At 36.7% G+C, this 16383-nt stretch overlaps 1 protein-coding gene across 8 annotated transcripts; it reads right to left on the reverse strand.

The window, feature by feature from the left end:
* Positions 1–587: 587 nt before the first annotated feature.
* Positions 588–14020, reverse strand: LOC103705966 (V-type proton ATPase subunit E-like). 8 transcript variants are annotated; one of them, XR_015973363.2, is made up of 9 exons: positions 13558–13927; positions 11703–11858; positions 8508–8664; positions 7936–8129; positions 3536–3635; positions 2688–2869; positions 2545–2613; positions 2293–2412; positions 588–916 (listed from the first exon to the last, which is right to left on the reverse strand). XR_015973363.2 is itself a non-coding variant. In XM_008789888.6 (6 exons), exons 1-6 carry the CDS (start codon positions 13657–13659, stop codon positions 881–883), a joined length of 690 nt encoding a protein of 229 aa, XP_008788110.1. In that variant the 5' UTR covers positions 13660–14020; the 3' UTR covers positions 588–880. The 8 variants fall into 8 exon arrangements, 3 of the variants coding, with proteins under 3 accessions (XP_008788110.1, XP_008788109.1, XP_088567253.1); XR_016398280.1 differs by having other exon boundaries at positions 2293–2613; positions 11703–11803; positions 13558–14020; XR_015973362.2 differs by having other exon boundaries at positions 2293–2613.
* Between the last annotated feature and the right edge of the window lie 2363 nt (positions 14021–16383).

The following is a 16383-nucleotide window of genomic DNA, read 5'->3' on the forward strand; positions in this document are numbered from 1 at the left end:
GGATTTATTTACATATGATGGAGCTTCGACAATTAAATTTTTAAATATAACAACTCTGGCTACCAACAGCAAAGGCTCTTACCCTACATATATAATCACCTCTTCGCCATCGAGAGCTTAATCATCTCTCAAGCATTCAAGAATTCTGTTATTCACACTTTCTACATCTAAATATTTAGTATCCATATAAGTAGAGAGTTTTAAAGATGATGCAGAGAACATGTGCATAGAATTGGATGGGGTAAAAACTTCTGGATGGGGAAAAAATCTGGCAACAAAAAACATGACAATATTGGATGACTCGGAATCATGAAATATTCAATACCACTTCTAAACATTCTGCATACATAAATATAATGCAAAAACATAAACTTTTCTTAGCGCATAGAACATTCACAGAAAACTTATCTTGATCAACAGATCTTCCAGACTCTTCTTCCCAGGTCCAACTCTACCAGCAATAATTTGGGTCCAAATCTTAGCACTACTATTTAAACAACTCCAACGTCGAATCTAACGTATTTAACTTGTAGCTAAATAGAATTATCAGTGACTCAAGACTTCAAGCTGACAAAAGGCAGACCCAATAGAGCAAGCAGAAGTGCCATTAAGGCTTATCTTAGGATCCCATTGTATGGGCAAGCCCATTCAAAGCAATTACAACAAGAATAATACCAGGGTTGTGTGATAGGATGAAACAGATTTTGTTTGGCATGTTACGGAGCAGTGACTTTGGCGCTACTGAATACAAGACCAACTGTCAATCTCAAATTGGAACCAAGTCAACGTTTATGAAAGAGACAATATGACCAAATTACAGAAAGGGAAGAAAGGACCAGATTGATCTTTTATTGCAAAGGAAAATATAGATATGAACAAATCAGGCTTCCATCTTTCCGAAGAGACGCTTTCTGATCTGCAAGAAAGGAAATAGAATCATATTCTTAGTAACATGGGATGATAACAACATGCAATCAGCTATAAAGTTCATCAAAGAAACATGAAAGCATTTCTAAAATGGTTTTATCAATTCTGTAGGAGTCGCAGGGTTGTTCTATGTCATATCTTTTTAAAGCACAAGTTCAATCCAATTAACCAGAGTTCACTCATTTATCTGTTGCACCATAAAAATCATGAGCAATACCATCAGTCTGCCAATGAAGAAAGCTATCAACATCTTCATCGCAATCCAAAAGAAAACTACTATTTTTCTTTGATTAGAAGCAATCTTGGTTAGTAAAAGTGATCCAGATTAATAGCCTTATTACAACAGACTGCACAAGGAATCAGCTCAAATTGCACTAGCTAGTTTAGTTAGTGAACAACAGAATTAAGGCGTTGATATGTTGGGGGGGGAGCCATGAACAGAAAAATAAGCATACTTCAATAAAATATCCAGCATCGAGATATCCACAAGTACAATGCTGAAAAGTCTTTCAGTAATTATAACACATAAGCCTTACCAAGTTTTTTTTCCGTTCATATGAGAGCAAGCTTTACAAATCCTATGCCAACCTCCCATCTCTTATTTATGTCACAGTTATCTGATGCTCATAAGCCCACTTGCTAACATTTAGGTTTACTTCTCATAAAAAATTGATTCAAAATTTTCATGCAAACTTAATCTCATAAAAATGTCACTTAAATTCTTTAAGGCATGGAACAAAAAAGGGAGACTCTACATTGAACCTAAATGACTCAAGATAGCGAATAGCTAAGTCAAACGTACAATGACTTAATGACAAATGTTGCATCCTAAAGACTGACACCTGCAAGCATATGAGCAATACACAAATAATAACTGTCACATATAAGGTTTATTAGTCTTTCAGTGTTACTTGAGTGCAAGGTCCGCTGAACTGGTACCGGGATCCGTACCAGTCGGCAGACGGGTTGGTACATACCAGTTCGGTACCGTACCGACACAGTATGTTTGGGCATACTGGTACTGTACCGACCCATCCGCCAACTGGTACGCTACCGACATGCCTATTTTTTTTAGTTTTCAAGTTCAATTAATTGATAATCAATCTTTTTTTAACTCTTTCAATGATTTTAAGTCTAATTTAATGTTTTTTGATATTTGTTTGATGTTTTTTTTTTATGTTTCTATAATCCTGGTTTAACCTAAATGATGCATCGTGTTGTCTTACAGTGATACAAAACATAAAATGATTAATGAGATATTGCACGCTACAAGAAGCAACATGAAATATCATAAAATCAACTAGTGAGGTGAAAAATATAAAATAATACAATCAATTACATATATTTAAAGTATAATATACATACCGATATCTAAAATCTCGTCGAGTGGTGATACCTCTTGTAGATATTCAGATCACTAGCATAATCGGAGGTAGATCAGCTCACCCCTCTAACCAAGCGACATTGTAGTCTTATATGTCCACCCTATAAAAAATACGCTCTAGGTTATAAGCACTCTCAGATCTCTCGCTGAAGCTTTAGCTCTGAGAGGTGTCCTCTAGCTGATAAAACAATCGTGAAGGAGCTCATCCAAATAAGCCGACAGCAAAATCTGACCTGTAAGATGCTCCGAATTGCATAGAACAGTAGCCACCGGAAGATGCCTCAGATGCATCATATTCATACCTGTATTCACATAGGTCATAGAATGCATGTGGCTACGAATAATAGGATTCAACATGTGACTCGAAACCAGATACATCTACGAATCCTACTCCACGTGTGAGGTTATCTGCAACTGCATTGTGTCCTTTTAAATGACCTCGAGAAGCCTGTCTCCTATATACAATCGTATCCTCGCGGGATCTACCAGATGCGCACCGTGGTTCCTATTCTGTGTAACATACGTAAACTGAGACTCGCCGATGAATCGAAAACTACCCTGCGATTGTGTCTCATAGATAGTGGTCACTCCTTATTTTGCAAATTTCAAGCTATTTTTTTGGAGCCCAATAAAAAAATAGATAAAATAAGATAGGAGAGAGGAAACGCGCCTTATTTAGGCTTGGATCTTCCATCAATCATACTGAATCGGTTTGATTTTGCAAATTGGGAGAAAAGGAGAGCTGGAAGACCTCTAAATGTTACAAAGAAGAAATGTTGGGAAGGCCTCGGGCCTTCCCAACATCTTCTTTTAACAAAAGAAGGAAAGGGGAGAGAGGGCCTGGTTCCGAACCGAGCCGACTAGGTGCGCGGTTCGCACCGAGTTCCAACAGAACCAAGTCCGGTTCGCACCGAGTTCCAACAGAACCAAGTCCGGTTCGTACCGAGTTCAAACAGAACCGACCGGTTCAGGGCCGGTCCCGATTTTAATTGGTGAGCCGACCTGGTCCCTGATTGGGTCGGCTCAATACGGGCCGAAGCGGACAGTTCGGTCTGATTCAACCGACCTTGGTTGAGTGCAATACATGTAGACAGCAAAGTTGATCTTTCAATGACTCCTACAAAATGTTGCTACACTCACATCTTCAGCACATACATCACACAGCATTCATTTTGAAATATATGTAACCAAAGAAACTTAAGAACTTTAGGCCTGCAAGATTACCTCAGGTAATTTCTGTCGGAAAGCAACATCCAGTCTTGCATCCAATGTGTTCTCAATGACAATCTTCCCATCTTGTGAAGCCAGCACAACACCTCCAGAGCTGTTATACCAACCAAAACAAAGGGGATCATTGTTTTAGATCCATCATTCTATGAAAGAGCTCATACTGAAATAAATAATCAACTGCCAATTTTTAACTAGATTAGTGCTCTTGCTAGTTTAATGTTACAGACAGGGGAAGGGAAGAAAGAAATGGCATTTACTCATAATGCAAATATATTAGAGGACTAGAGAGCGTTGAAATATTTACAATACAGAAAGTCTTAATACAAGTTTGTCTCAACAGAGAGAGAGAGAGAGAGAGAGAGAGATTCCTTTAAACATTATAGAAGAATATTGTGTCAGCTAAGTTGTAATCTAAAAGCATGCATGAATTTCAACTAGCTATAACAAAGTTTATTGCATTAAGCAATTGACATTGCTGAGCAAATAGACTAATATGAAATCTTAAATTAGTTGTTTTATTATCATACAAGGTTTGAAATATCAACCAAATTATATTGTCTAGACCCTGTATTGCTCACCTTATTAACCCGTATTGCCACAGGAGTATTGTCAAATTTGATGAACTGTGCACACATGAACATATAGGATCGATACGTAAGATTTCAAACCTTGGTATCCGACAATATCCTTTGGATTTCGCTAACTCCAAGAGTTCTGGATCATTTATAATTATTTAACTAAATCGATCTTTATTTGACTTTAAATGAACAGAAATCAATCTTAAATGAAATCTTCATAGTAATCATGAATCTTCTTAATATCAATCTTTAGATGCAAAAGTTTAAAAAGTAAATTGCAAGATTTTAGCACATATAGCAACTGCAAACTTAGTATATCTTATTCATCAAACTCTGCAAAGAATGAAGTACAAAGGATCACGGTTCTTCATCAACAAACTGAATTGGGGCTGGTATGTGAAATCCGAATACCTTAAAAAGGTGACACCGCTTATTCCATGCCTGAAATGTCAAATTAGTCAAGAAATTTACATCTAGATATAAGTGTCTTATCCATGTTTTCATGCACCAACTAATGTCGAGCTAAAACATGACAATCTACAAGTAAGAAGAAGGCTTCCACTTGCCGAGTGTACACAACCATTTGTAGATTTTCACGGTATAGACAAAATGAACTGGTAGTTACACCAGCTTTTCCCTGAAGGCCAACCATAATGTTCTGTGAAAAATTATTTCAAAATTGTCTATATTCAATTTGTGCTAAACTAAAATTCTATAATGATGTGTAACGCCAAAAGAAAGTTCATTAGCTGGGCGTAGGGGTGCATATGGGTCGGGTTGGGTCAGGTCCTGAGTGACCCCGACCCAATCCGGTTTTTTGTTTGGGTCCTAATTTTGGACCCAGACCCGACCCGGTTGAAGATCGGGTCCGAGTCGGGTCTACCACTTTCCTTGTGCTTTTGGGAAAGAATTTGGGCAAATCTAATTTGGTCATATCATAATTATGAGGTGCCGGGTGACCCATGACTTGAAAGACTTGTAATTGACCTCCAGTCAGAACAGATGACCCATGACTTACTAAGTCAGGCCGACAAGCCAAATTTCATATCACACTATTTTTTATCTATATGACTGATTGGATGGAACTTGGTGTCTCCCTGCTCCCCTCTCAGGAGGACAAAAAAAATCCCAGACCTCCTTCCAAAATCCAATTCCATTGCAGAAAACTGGCACATGACCCATATTTAGTTCAGTGTTCCCTCACTTTCTCCCTTCAAAAGTTAAAAGAAACAAAAACCAAAAAACAGAAGGAAAAAAAAAAAACCAGCTACCTATCCATCCACACTTGAACCCTACTCCACTTAGGGCTTTTCCTCCTCATTGGCTGGCATTTCCCATCCCTTAGAGAATAATAAGGCCATGGGAGCAAGCTAACAAGCCCCTAAGAAACTCATATCTCCTTCCTGTCTGCCTTGAAAACCTGCCATAAATTCACTTAAAAACCACCAATAGTACCACCACCCACACACACAAAAAAAAGAAGAGACTCTCTTGCTTGTTATCACAAAGCAAACTCATTTCTCTGAGCTTTTGCTGGATTTTAGGTGGCTTTGTGCAGCCTTTATCCTGATTTTGTTTCTCTTTTTCTGTTTCCATTACCACCAACTCAGTGCCATTAAAGCCACCTACTTAGCATCATTTCGGGTCCTTAGACAAGCCACCTTCTTTCCAACTCAAACCAGCAGTCCTCTCTCTCTCTCTCTCTCTCTCTCTCTCTCTCTCTCTCTTCTGGGCCCAAGAGATTCTGAAGCAGAGCACAGCTGTGTGGACCTCCTGTCTTCTTCTTCTTCTGGCACAAGAACATATCTGAGATAGCTCCCATTCATTAAAGAAACCATCTTGGGCATGCTTCTCTGGCTTTCTTGCTGCTATACCTGTCCCGAGTTAAACCAAAAGCTTGAGAGCTCGGCGTTTGGGTTTCCTTCTGTTTTGCTCATTCTCTTCGGGTCGCGTTGGGTCGGTTCGGTAAACCCAGACCCGACCCAGAAAATGGTTCGGGTCCAATTTTAGGACCCGACCCGGACCCGCGGGTCCTAAAATTCGGGTCGGGTCGGGTCTACGCGGGTCGGATCGTGGGTCGACCCGACCCATTTGCAGCCTTAGCTGGGCGATACTTTCACTGGACAAAGTCAAGCACTTAGGAAAAAAAGAACTAGAGCATGACAAGCATAGAAACCCCTATAGTTAAGAAAACAGATGCTGCAGGAAAGATTAGAACAGACCATCGACCAATACCAATGTTGTTTAAGAAAGATTTACCAAGTCATAAGCAAGTCAGGAATGAGAACTCATTATGCAGGTTGAGACTGTAAGATCACATAGACTTTCAGAGGATCACTCAAAGGAAGTATACTCTAATATTAGAGCTTTTACATAATAGCATGCTTTACCATTATTCTATCCTATAGCAGAAATTCTATTCTTTTGTACTTGGAATTCTGATAGACAATGCTACAGAATTGCCAACCACCCCTTCCTGGGTGGCTAGGATTGGCTAGGATCTTTACACCTGACATTTTGGTCAAGGGTTTCAGGATTGGTATAATCTTCTTTTTCAAATGTTATGAATCATAATGCCTTGCAACAACACTTCATATTTGCCATGTTTTCTTTTTATATACCACAGGGTAAACCAACATTTACTGCACGGCAAAAATGAACATCAAAATAAAAAACAAAAAGGCTAAAAAGGGAAATGTTAATGTACAACTCCTAGGCATTTATTAAACAAAAGATACACATATTTCATTATGAGTACGTGCTTACTCCACGTTTCCAATTGTTGAAAACTCTCCATCCCTAAAATCCCTTATAAAGATTGACACCTATTCCCCCATCAATACCACCAACCATGGTACGCCGTGCTAGCCCGAACCGGCGATACGGGGCATAACGTACCATACCAGTTCGGTATCGGTACCCGGTACAGGTGTCGTACCGATATCCGGTATGCCAAAAAAAACTCTGTAGTGTATAGTACCGACATTGTGCTAGTGTGACAAAGGTACGAAGTTCGATACCAAGACGGCGAACCTTACCACCAATCATGTATGGCACTCCTTCCTCTTAATGACTATGTGTCCTTATACTGCACACAACACAATAAAAGACAGCCTTCGAGGTGCATAATAATTTTCATGTCAATAAGAAAAGAGCAGAGGCATTTGAAGAGAGAAAAAGGGGTGGTGCGGGTGAAGATGTTGGAATACCATATAATTTAAGATTCCAGATCATCTGGTCTGAAACCAATACTACGTGGTCAAATGTTATGGGTTAACACTGACAGGACCCAAAATATAATTAGCAAAGACAAGCAGATAGGTAATAAATAAATTATCAGTGCAAGTTGAGTACTTCTAGAGATGCAACAGCAATATACAAGAAACAAAAATCCACATAACAGGAACGTCGACAGATTTAAGTAGTTTCACTGATGCACATTGTTTTTAGGCTAAGATTTATTATATCTGTGAAAGATCACATTCTGCAATCCTACATGATGTGGCAGAAGCACATAGCATTGAACATGTTCACTTGCAAGTGTCAAATTTTGCTCAAAGGACTCGCATACAAACCACCTCATTCACAGTGTCTGAGAGAATTGTAAGCCAAGGCACTATAAAACATGGCATATATCCTGTTTAAACAAGTATATAGCATTGCAGAAGCAGTGTCTAAAAATTATGTTGCTCACAGAAGAGTTAATGGCTTGCTCTGATTTTAAATCTAATGAATTCAAGCGTAGAAGCTGGCATATGCCCAGTACATTCAAATTCTATATTAAATCTGAAGCATTTTTACTAGCTGAGAAATTACCAAAACATTCCATGGGTCTCATTGTTGGTTGGAGGTGGTGGAAGATACACATTATCAACAGTAATTTTTGGTGGATGAACTGCTGCTTTATCTGCATACTCTTGTTTAGCCTCATTCAAGATAGATTCTACCACTTTACGGTCAACCTTCCTGCAGCGTAGTAAAACTGATGGCTCTTTCAGACGTAGTAAGCTCTGGAAATCACAATACACATATCCAATCACTATCATTCTTCTGTTAAAAATAGAACCCAATAAAGAAAGAAGAAAAGAAAAGAAGAAGGCAACGGCGGATGAAACAAAGAAACAAACAAAAAGTAGATAACCACAAATGATACTTGGTCTAAATTTCATAAATGAATTTATAGATGGTGTGTTCCTGGCATTTTACATATAAATTTATGGAAACAACTACTAACAAGTTGAGTTCACCTGAATTTTATGACCTTATATGATGATAGTTTCCCTCGTATTCACATAAAAAATTTAGGGAAAACAAGCAGTGACGGTACAATGTAGCTCAACAAAAAAAGAAAACAGCTAACTCAGGATTAAGCAACATTTTTTTAGTACCTGGACTATCAGTCCTTTCAAAAGCATTTTATAGGCCTTTGAGTCATTAGAAACACGCAAAAGCTCCTTGCTAGCAGCCTCTTTCATTGAATTTACAAGATCATCTTGGGCTTGCAAAACCTTGATACGTGATGCATTGAGCTGCATTGAATACTCACTGCAAAGATACTTAGATGATAGGTGAAAATCGGCCAAAACAAATTATGGAAACTAAAACAACATGTGACCATAGAACTATACAAACCTAAAATAACAGAAATGTACCAGGAAAAATTTACTAGCATATCTATCCTAACTGTTATCATAATTATATACAAGAGTTTCAGAATTCCAAAACCAAAATAAAGACATCAAATTTGTGTTTGGGACTGATCCAAAGCCAAGTTTGGTTTGTGGATGTTCCAACCTTAATTGTACTATGGGTATGGGGTTTAACATATTGTACAGGCAACTTTTTGCTGCTCTTTTGTCACTTCATCATTTCCTTGAATGGTAAATGTTTTCTGAATATTTAACTTGGACTGTGTAAGTTTAAAAGATTTGGAAGCATTGTGATATTTGGGTTTGAAATAAATTTAAAGGGAAAGCCAGATCTTTCATAGGTTTGGCTATCCTTGAAGTTACATGTCAAGATTCAGATTGTCATCAAACAATCCAATGACCTATTGCACTCTGATGACATGAAATATGATTGTTGACTTTTAAAAAAATATTTTTTAATTGCAAACAATGCAAAAGCACTGAAACCATATTCTGAAAGGTCCCAAAAAATAGAAGGTTTCTAGCTGAGGTGTAACTTATTTTCTTGATTCATTTTACTCTTTTTTTATTTTCTACTTCTGTTTTCTTTTGGGTTATTAACATTGAAGTTGAAACAAATGCAAACCCCTGTCTAGCAAATGAAATCCCTAAACAGGTGAGGCTTGTAAGAGGTATGTTAGTTTGCCATATGATTGAATTCCTCACTGCATTTTTTTAATAGAATCACATTTTTCATTTTGACTAGAGCAATGTTTTAAACATTGTAGGCAGGTGACATAAGCTTCCTGAAATTTTAACATAAAAGAGAAAAACAAAGAAAGGAAAAAAACATGAGACTGCATACCGTTGTTCTTTGGTAAATCCTAATAAAGCACCCATGGTCAGATTGCATCAGTGCAAAAACAGTATTCACAGGACGAAGGATCATAATCTAACCAATGTAGGCAATTTGAAATGCCAACTGATGAATTATCACATTCATGTTTCTTGAAAGATGTGGGGTTCACTTTATAGGGCATGCATAATTTCTTAGAAGACTGAAAGAAAATATTGGAACACAGGATTTAATACCCATAATCTAACAAAAACAAGAGCAGTTGTGTAGCCAAACCAGAATCCTAACATGAAATTAGCTCTGGTTATGACTCCGATTATCAAATAAAAGGTATTTTTAAGTCCTTTGAAATTTTTGTACGAACAAACCATATCAATTTACCCTAACTAGCACTCGAATGGGGTTTTCAAAGACAACTTGTTGCTGGTTTAGGGAAAAAAAAAAAAGACAACTTGTTGCTCAAAAATTAATAACCCTGATGTAGCATCATAATTATTTCAACAGTTAATACCAAAATATTTTTTTGCTGGTGGCCTCATATCTCAGCCAACCATCATGGATACTAAGGAGATGACCCAAAATAATCAAGTTTGTTTTGTTCAAAAAGCCAATATTCTTCACTATTTATCTCTTAATCAATTTAGTTTATAGAAGTCGAGATAAGCTTGAACAATGCCAGTCCAAATGCCCTGTTATTGTATAACAAAAAGAGTGAAGAACATCAATATCACAATGTACATTGGGACTCAACATCTGCATAAATTACACAAAGTCCTGTACAATCTCACAAGCCCTCCACAACCTACATTAATTCACATTCTCATATAAATCACAGGAGGCACTCTATATCCCATCCTACACAAACAACAACAAAGATATATCGGGACTTATGGAAACCCTATTATGAGATCCAGATGCCCGCATAGAATGTAAGGGATATCGTGCAAACTTTAAAGGTCTAGCTTGCACAAGATACAGGCACAAACTCATCACATCAATGATTAAAGTTCTTAAAATTTGAAAGAGAAAGAAGAGTACATGTCTTGTACAAGGCCACTGTAGAAAGATTTATTTGGTTGTAAAAAGCATGCATTTGTAAAACTTCCTCTAAGACAAGCAGGTTTCTCAATAAGCCATGTATAATCGTTGGGGAGATTGTGCAGAAGGGTCTAGTTAGAGGCCTTACACAAAGTAAAGGTGCCCTCTGTGCATATATCTATTCCTAAAATGATGGAAGAACATTGGTACTTGCAAGGTTATAACCTCATGTGTTGTACTACAGTACAAAGATATCACTGCAGGCCATGTATGAATACTTTGGCAGAAGGAAAGGGGGTTCCACAAATGATTACCGGCAATTCTATGCAGCTCATACAAGAAATAAGTGAAGGCCGTACCACTGGCTGTTTAAGATGGCTAAAAGATAAAACTTGTACTTTAGAGTTCACAAGAAGGGTGTGTTAGGACTTCTGGGATCGTTGGAGAATAAGTATTGTATAGCATGGCAGTACTTATGTTTGACAAGTGTCCTAGTAAAAGTCCAAATCTCCCTTCCAGTATTTGTAAGAAGAGCTTGTAAACAAGTGGATGACCCTTTCATGTGCTTTTATAAGGTTCTACATGGGTCTAGCCATAGGCCTTTGTATAAACCTTAACAAAAGTTGAAAGTGGTATTTTACAAAAGTCTGCCTGCAACACTTATATACTTACTGTGAGGCTTGGATGATGTTGTTTATAGACTGGACCAGTCTTGGTTTATACTACTGGGAGATAAAATTCAAGTTGTGCAATGCTTGTGGGGGTTTCGTACAAGAAGACCAACAGGGGTTGTACAAGTCTTTAAGTGTTGTATAGGCATTGTGTAGAAAGAATAAGTGTGTCAGTATTCCAATGAACTTAATGTAAAGAATCAATCAGCATTTTACCATATGTTGCTGTCAAAAGGCCCATTATGTCATGGCCGAAGGAGCACTTTGTCCCTTCCTGCCTTGAAATTTTGTTTAGTTTTAGATTGGGGTTATTGCAATTATCTAGGCCAAAGTTAGCTACGAATCATGGTTAATTATTTGAGAGTGATTCAGAATAAAAGGACTACATACATTTTCCTGCGAATTTCCACCTGTTTTTCCTTGCGTTCATATTCTTGTCGGATCTTTCTTTTCTCTGCTTCGACTAGCTGCAGCTTTTCTATGTTGAATTCCTGCATGTAGTGGAGGGGGAAATCTTCCACAATCAGCCAAAGATTATCGTGAATCCTATAAAAGTATATAAAAGTATCATTCATTGAACTTTGTTAAAAGTAAATAAAGTTATTAATACTTATATCTGTCCTTTTAAACTTGTGTATGATTCTTCAGTGTAGGAAGAATGGTACGAGTGGCTATACAAAAGAAAATGAAAACAAGAATTCTTTTTTTTTTTATTTTACAAAATGATCAATTAAATGAATGACACAATTTGATCACTTCATCAAATATTCAATTAGTAGTACACCTAGATCACACTTCTTTCCCATACTACGAGTGAGAGGAAAAAATGTAAGACTATCATTAAAGCAGCAGAAGCAAGACTTGCTATATCCATGAGAATTATCTCTCCTATTTATTGGTCGATAATTATAGTGAAATCAATGGTGCAGAGTCAAAAGAAAATAGGATTCTGACTTAAGGCTGTTAACGAACTAATCCAATGAATCCACTTGTGACAAGTTTTTTATTAAAGATTCTTCAAATGAATGTATACCCCAGTTTCTTTCTTTTTTCCTCCAAATGGATAGATGCAATCCAAGTGCCAGGAAGCATGATATCTCTCATAGTGACATCTTGTTATCTTGAGTAAGTAATTTCATAAATACAGCCACATAGCCACATAGGCGCCCACCTTAACGTTTTGCATCATACTTGAGTATGGAGGATGAGAACAAAGTTATGAATTTTTATTGAATAATGCCAAGATGGTACTTCCAGTTGACTTGTTACACCTTATTTAATATGTTATACTTCATTTTATATATTATGACCCTTTTAAATTTCTCCTTCTATCTATCACTTTTGTTTTCTCGGGCACCTGCCTAGCATACAGGCACTAGGTGATCCGCTGACCACCTGTCTGCCACCTACAGCACTTTAACCATTTTAACCACAAAAAATGAAACAACCGTTTTAACCATTTAATCTAAGGATTACAATTCAATATCATTCCATTTCAAAGATGAACATCATATATAACAATGAATAGTGGCTACAACTCCCATAACAAGGATTTTTCAACTAGCTGGGTATACTAATGAACATTAAGGACCAACAGAATAGCAGATTTATTACTTCAGTGTAACATATCAACAAAAAAGATCTCTCTTTAACTAACCCTTAGCTACTAGTGACAGGATAAATTATCAATTAATGGGTCCTTGAAGGCAATTATCTCTCTCTCTCTCTCTCTCTCTCTCTCTCTCTCACACACACACACACACACACAAAAAGGCACGCATTCTTGAATAAGACTTACGTGATACCAACGCCAACATAAAATTTCGCATCCAGGTTAATGAACAGGGTAATATCAGTGGAGCAGGAAAAGTAGACAAAATGATAATTAATAAATTTTCCAAAGAAATTTGGAAAAAAATCAGAGAACAAGGGGAAAATCACTCTTGATTTAAAAAAAAGGGGGTCCATTATCTCATAATTGGTGAACAACCAAGAAACTGAGCATTGTTTTCAGCTTTATAGTACCAAAGAGACAAAAGAGTGAGCGATATAAAACGATTATAAGACACCAGAACGTAGAAAGGGCACGAAAGATGCGATATTTCTGACGGCAAAACGCATAACTGATCGCTAAAAACAACATCTAAATCGAATGATTACATCGAAACAAAAGAAGAAAAGAAAGAGAAAGGAGACAGCTTTATAAAGAAAAACGATAGCGTCTGAGATTTCTGGGAGATAAAACCTCTTCGGCGGAGACGGAGATCTCATTAGCTTTCTCCTCGGCTTCCTGCCGGATGAACCGGACCATTTGCTGGATCTGCTTCGACACATCGGCGTCGTTCATCGTCCCCACCTCCTCCTCCTCGTCTTTGCCTCTTCGAGCTCCAAAAGGGCACCAAAAAAAAACTAGGGTTTCTTTCCGGTGGTGGGTTCTTAGTTGCGTTCCAGAGAGAAGGGGAAGGGAAGGGGGGCAGATATCAAGGAGGGAGGGAGGATCGGATCCTCACAACCACGGAAAGAGTCGCAGGATAAAGAGGCCCAAAAAAATGGCGTTTGATTCGTCGCCTGGGTCCGTTGCCTTTTGCGAGAGGCAAGGGGCGAGAAAGAGGGAAGACGGTTAAAAGCCGCATATAATGACTTGGGATTTGCACCTTGGTATAATTTTTTGAAGTACAGTGGGATCAATGAATAAATTTTCGTTTTCCGCATTTTGTAGCGACCGGCACTACAAATATACACGAAGTTTGGGCCTTATTGTAATTTCTGCTATGCTTATTTTCAATAGTGTTCTTAGAACGTTTCCAGGCCCACTATATGGTATATGAGATTTTGGCCTTTGCTTAATTTTCGAAATACATTAGAACTAATGAGTAAATTTTTATTTCACATTTCATATAATGACCCCAAAATAGTTTATCAATCACTATATTGAAATATAAAATTGGACTTTCATATAATATTTGTAATATAGTGGGATTTATGAGAGTTTTATTTACCGTGTTTCACAAGACAACACCGAAATATGCAAAAACAATATTTATAATTTACTCTATTTTTTATTTCTTATATTTCATAATATGCAAAAAGGTTCCTTGGTCAATATAAGGAAATATGAGATTGGGGCCCATGTAAAAAATTTGAATGTAGTAGAACCTATGAGAATTCTTATTTTTCATGATTTATATCATGGTCCATAATAGTTTCTAAGTTATGGTACATAACTGCAGAATTGAGATTTTCATTTGCTATATTTCATATGGTCCCCCCTAGAATGATTCTTGAGTCAACATATAGATGTTAGATTTGGATCTTTGTATTATATTTGAAATATAGTGGGACCTATGAGTAATTTTTTATTTTTTTAAAACTCCTATAATGATACTGGAAAAGATTTTGAGTCACTATATTCAAATATGAAAATTTGGTCTTCATAAAATATTTGAAGCTTATAACTACTTTAATTTATTTTATTTGCTTGGTTGGTTTTTAATTTTCTGGTGGGTGGCTTTGAAACTCATGTTAGGCTTTTCAACTTGCATGACTTCTTTGTTTACATCAAGATAGCAATTGTTGAATATTGCTTACAAGTATTTTCGCTCTATGTCCATGCTAAGGTGTCATAAGCATCATTTTTGATATTTTACTTTTCTTTATTGATATTGGCATTGTGCAAACATTAATAAATATAAGCAATGGATCCTTCAATGCTCGGGCAATAAATTACTTTAAAGAGAGCTAATTGGAAGGGCATTTTGCCACGTGATATTCTTAGGCTCTATAAAATTTCATACGAAATTTTCATTGATGATTTTTTTCATGTCACACTGCTAAATTAATATATCGATACAGTGATGATCTCATCCTACATTTGTTTAAGTGTCACTATAGTCTTATTAAATTTAAAATGTCGCTTAAATTTTAATAACTTTTCTTAATGAAAGGTTGATTTTGTCGTGACCTAACAATAGAAGTTGCTTCACTCTATCATTAAGGGAGCGAGCTATTTTCTTGGAGGTTAACTTTGACTAGATGAGAAATGAAAAATTTGGAAAATACTTCAGGGCATCTATTATGCGTACACAAAAAGTTTATTGGGCCTATGACTGTTATTTTAGCAACTCCATGATCAACGAATATCTTGTATTTGACAATAAATCCTATAATTTACAAGAGTTCTTGCTACCACATGGCAAGATAATTTTTTGCACCCACATAATGAGAGCCTTCTAGCATTACTCAAGCAACCTTGGAGGCTTAATTAATTTATCTTTCAATTTTTTCATATAATGAAGATAGGAAATTGGTGGAATGATACATAACTTATCATTGTTTTTTTTCACTTCTTTTCTTGGCACTCTTTTAGCCCAACCTCTATTAATTGTTAGTTTTTTGTGATATCAAAACCTCTTTCTAGCATGCATAGTTGGACCCCTAATTTAGTTATGGATATATAGTTTTTTTGAAAAGAGCAAGGAAATTTAAACAAATTAGCACCAAGAACGTGATGGCTTGACCTAATATAATGGTAAAACCATGAATGCAAGGTAAATCTCCAATATGCCCAGAGAATGTGGGATCGTGCTAATTATTTCCAGACTTGCTGTGATGAAAGATCTATTACCGTTGATGACAGATATAAAGAGGAGTCACAAAAATGCTATAAATACTGATTTTTAATATAGAAATTAGTTTTGAATTTTTCTGCAATTTGGCATGACATGGTTTGTCACTATGGGTCAATCTACAATCCAGGGTTCACTTCAAAAAATCTGCAAATAATATTTTCTTACGTATATCCGACAAATCAATGCTGTCTTGATGCAATCCAGAGTTTAGTTATCTTTATATAATTGAAGTTCCCCAAATGGCCTTATAGAAGAGTTTCTTCCAACTTGTTTTGCAGATCCTGCAACTGCTGTGCAGTCCTGCAAGAATATTGAACTTAGGCACCTGAATGTAATTAACTTCCTGTCAGGGGCCAATGCCATTAAAAGTCATTCAACCTTTCTTTTTCGTGTCTGCTGGTAAACTTCCTATAAAACTTGTAACCTAGACACCTGTAAATAAT

Source organism: Phoenix dactylifera, chromosome 14 (genome assembly GCF_051530095.1).
Source record: "Phoenix dactylifera cultivar Ajwa chromosome 14, Ajwa_hap1_PhDact_Kaust_v1.1, whole genome shotgun sequence".
Taxonomy (NCBI): domain Eukaryota; kingdom Viridiplantae; phylum Streptophyta; class Magnoliopsida; order Arecales; family Arecaceae; genus Phoenix; species Phoenix dactylifera.

What these genes read in the sequence shown, in the direction of transcription:
- LOC103705966 (XM_008789887.6), bottom strand. Translation starts at nt 13,646, where the DNA reads ATGTGTCGAAGCAGATCCAGCAAATGGTCCGGTTCATCCGGCAGGAAG. An exon ending in GTGGAAATTCGCAGGAAAAT is followed by an intron (nt 8,665 to 11,702) that starts GTATGTAGTCCT and finishes GTATCTTTGCAG; the next exon opens with TGAGTATTCAATGCAGCTCA. An exon ending in GAGACCCATGGAATGTTTTG is followed by an intron (nt 3,636 to 7,935) that starts GTAATTTCTCAG and finishes TTGGTATAACAG; the next exon opens with CTCTGGAGGTGTTGTGCTGG.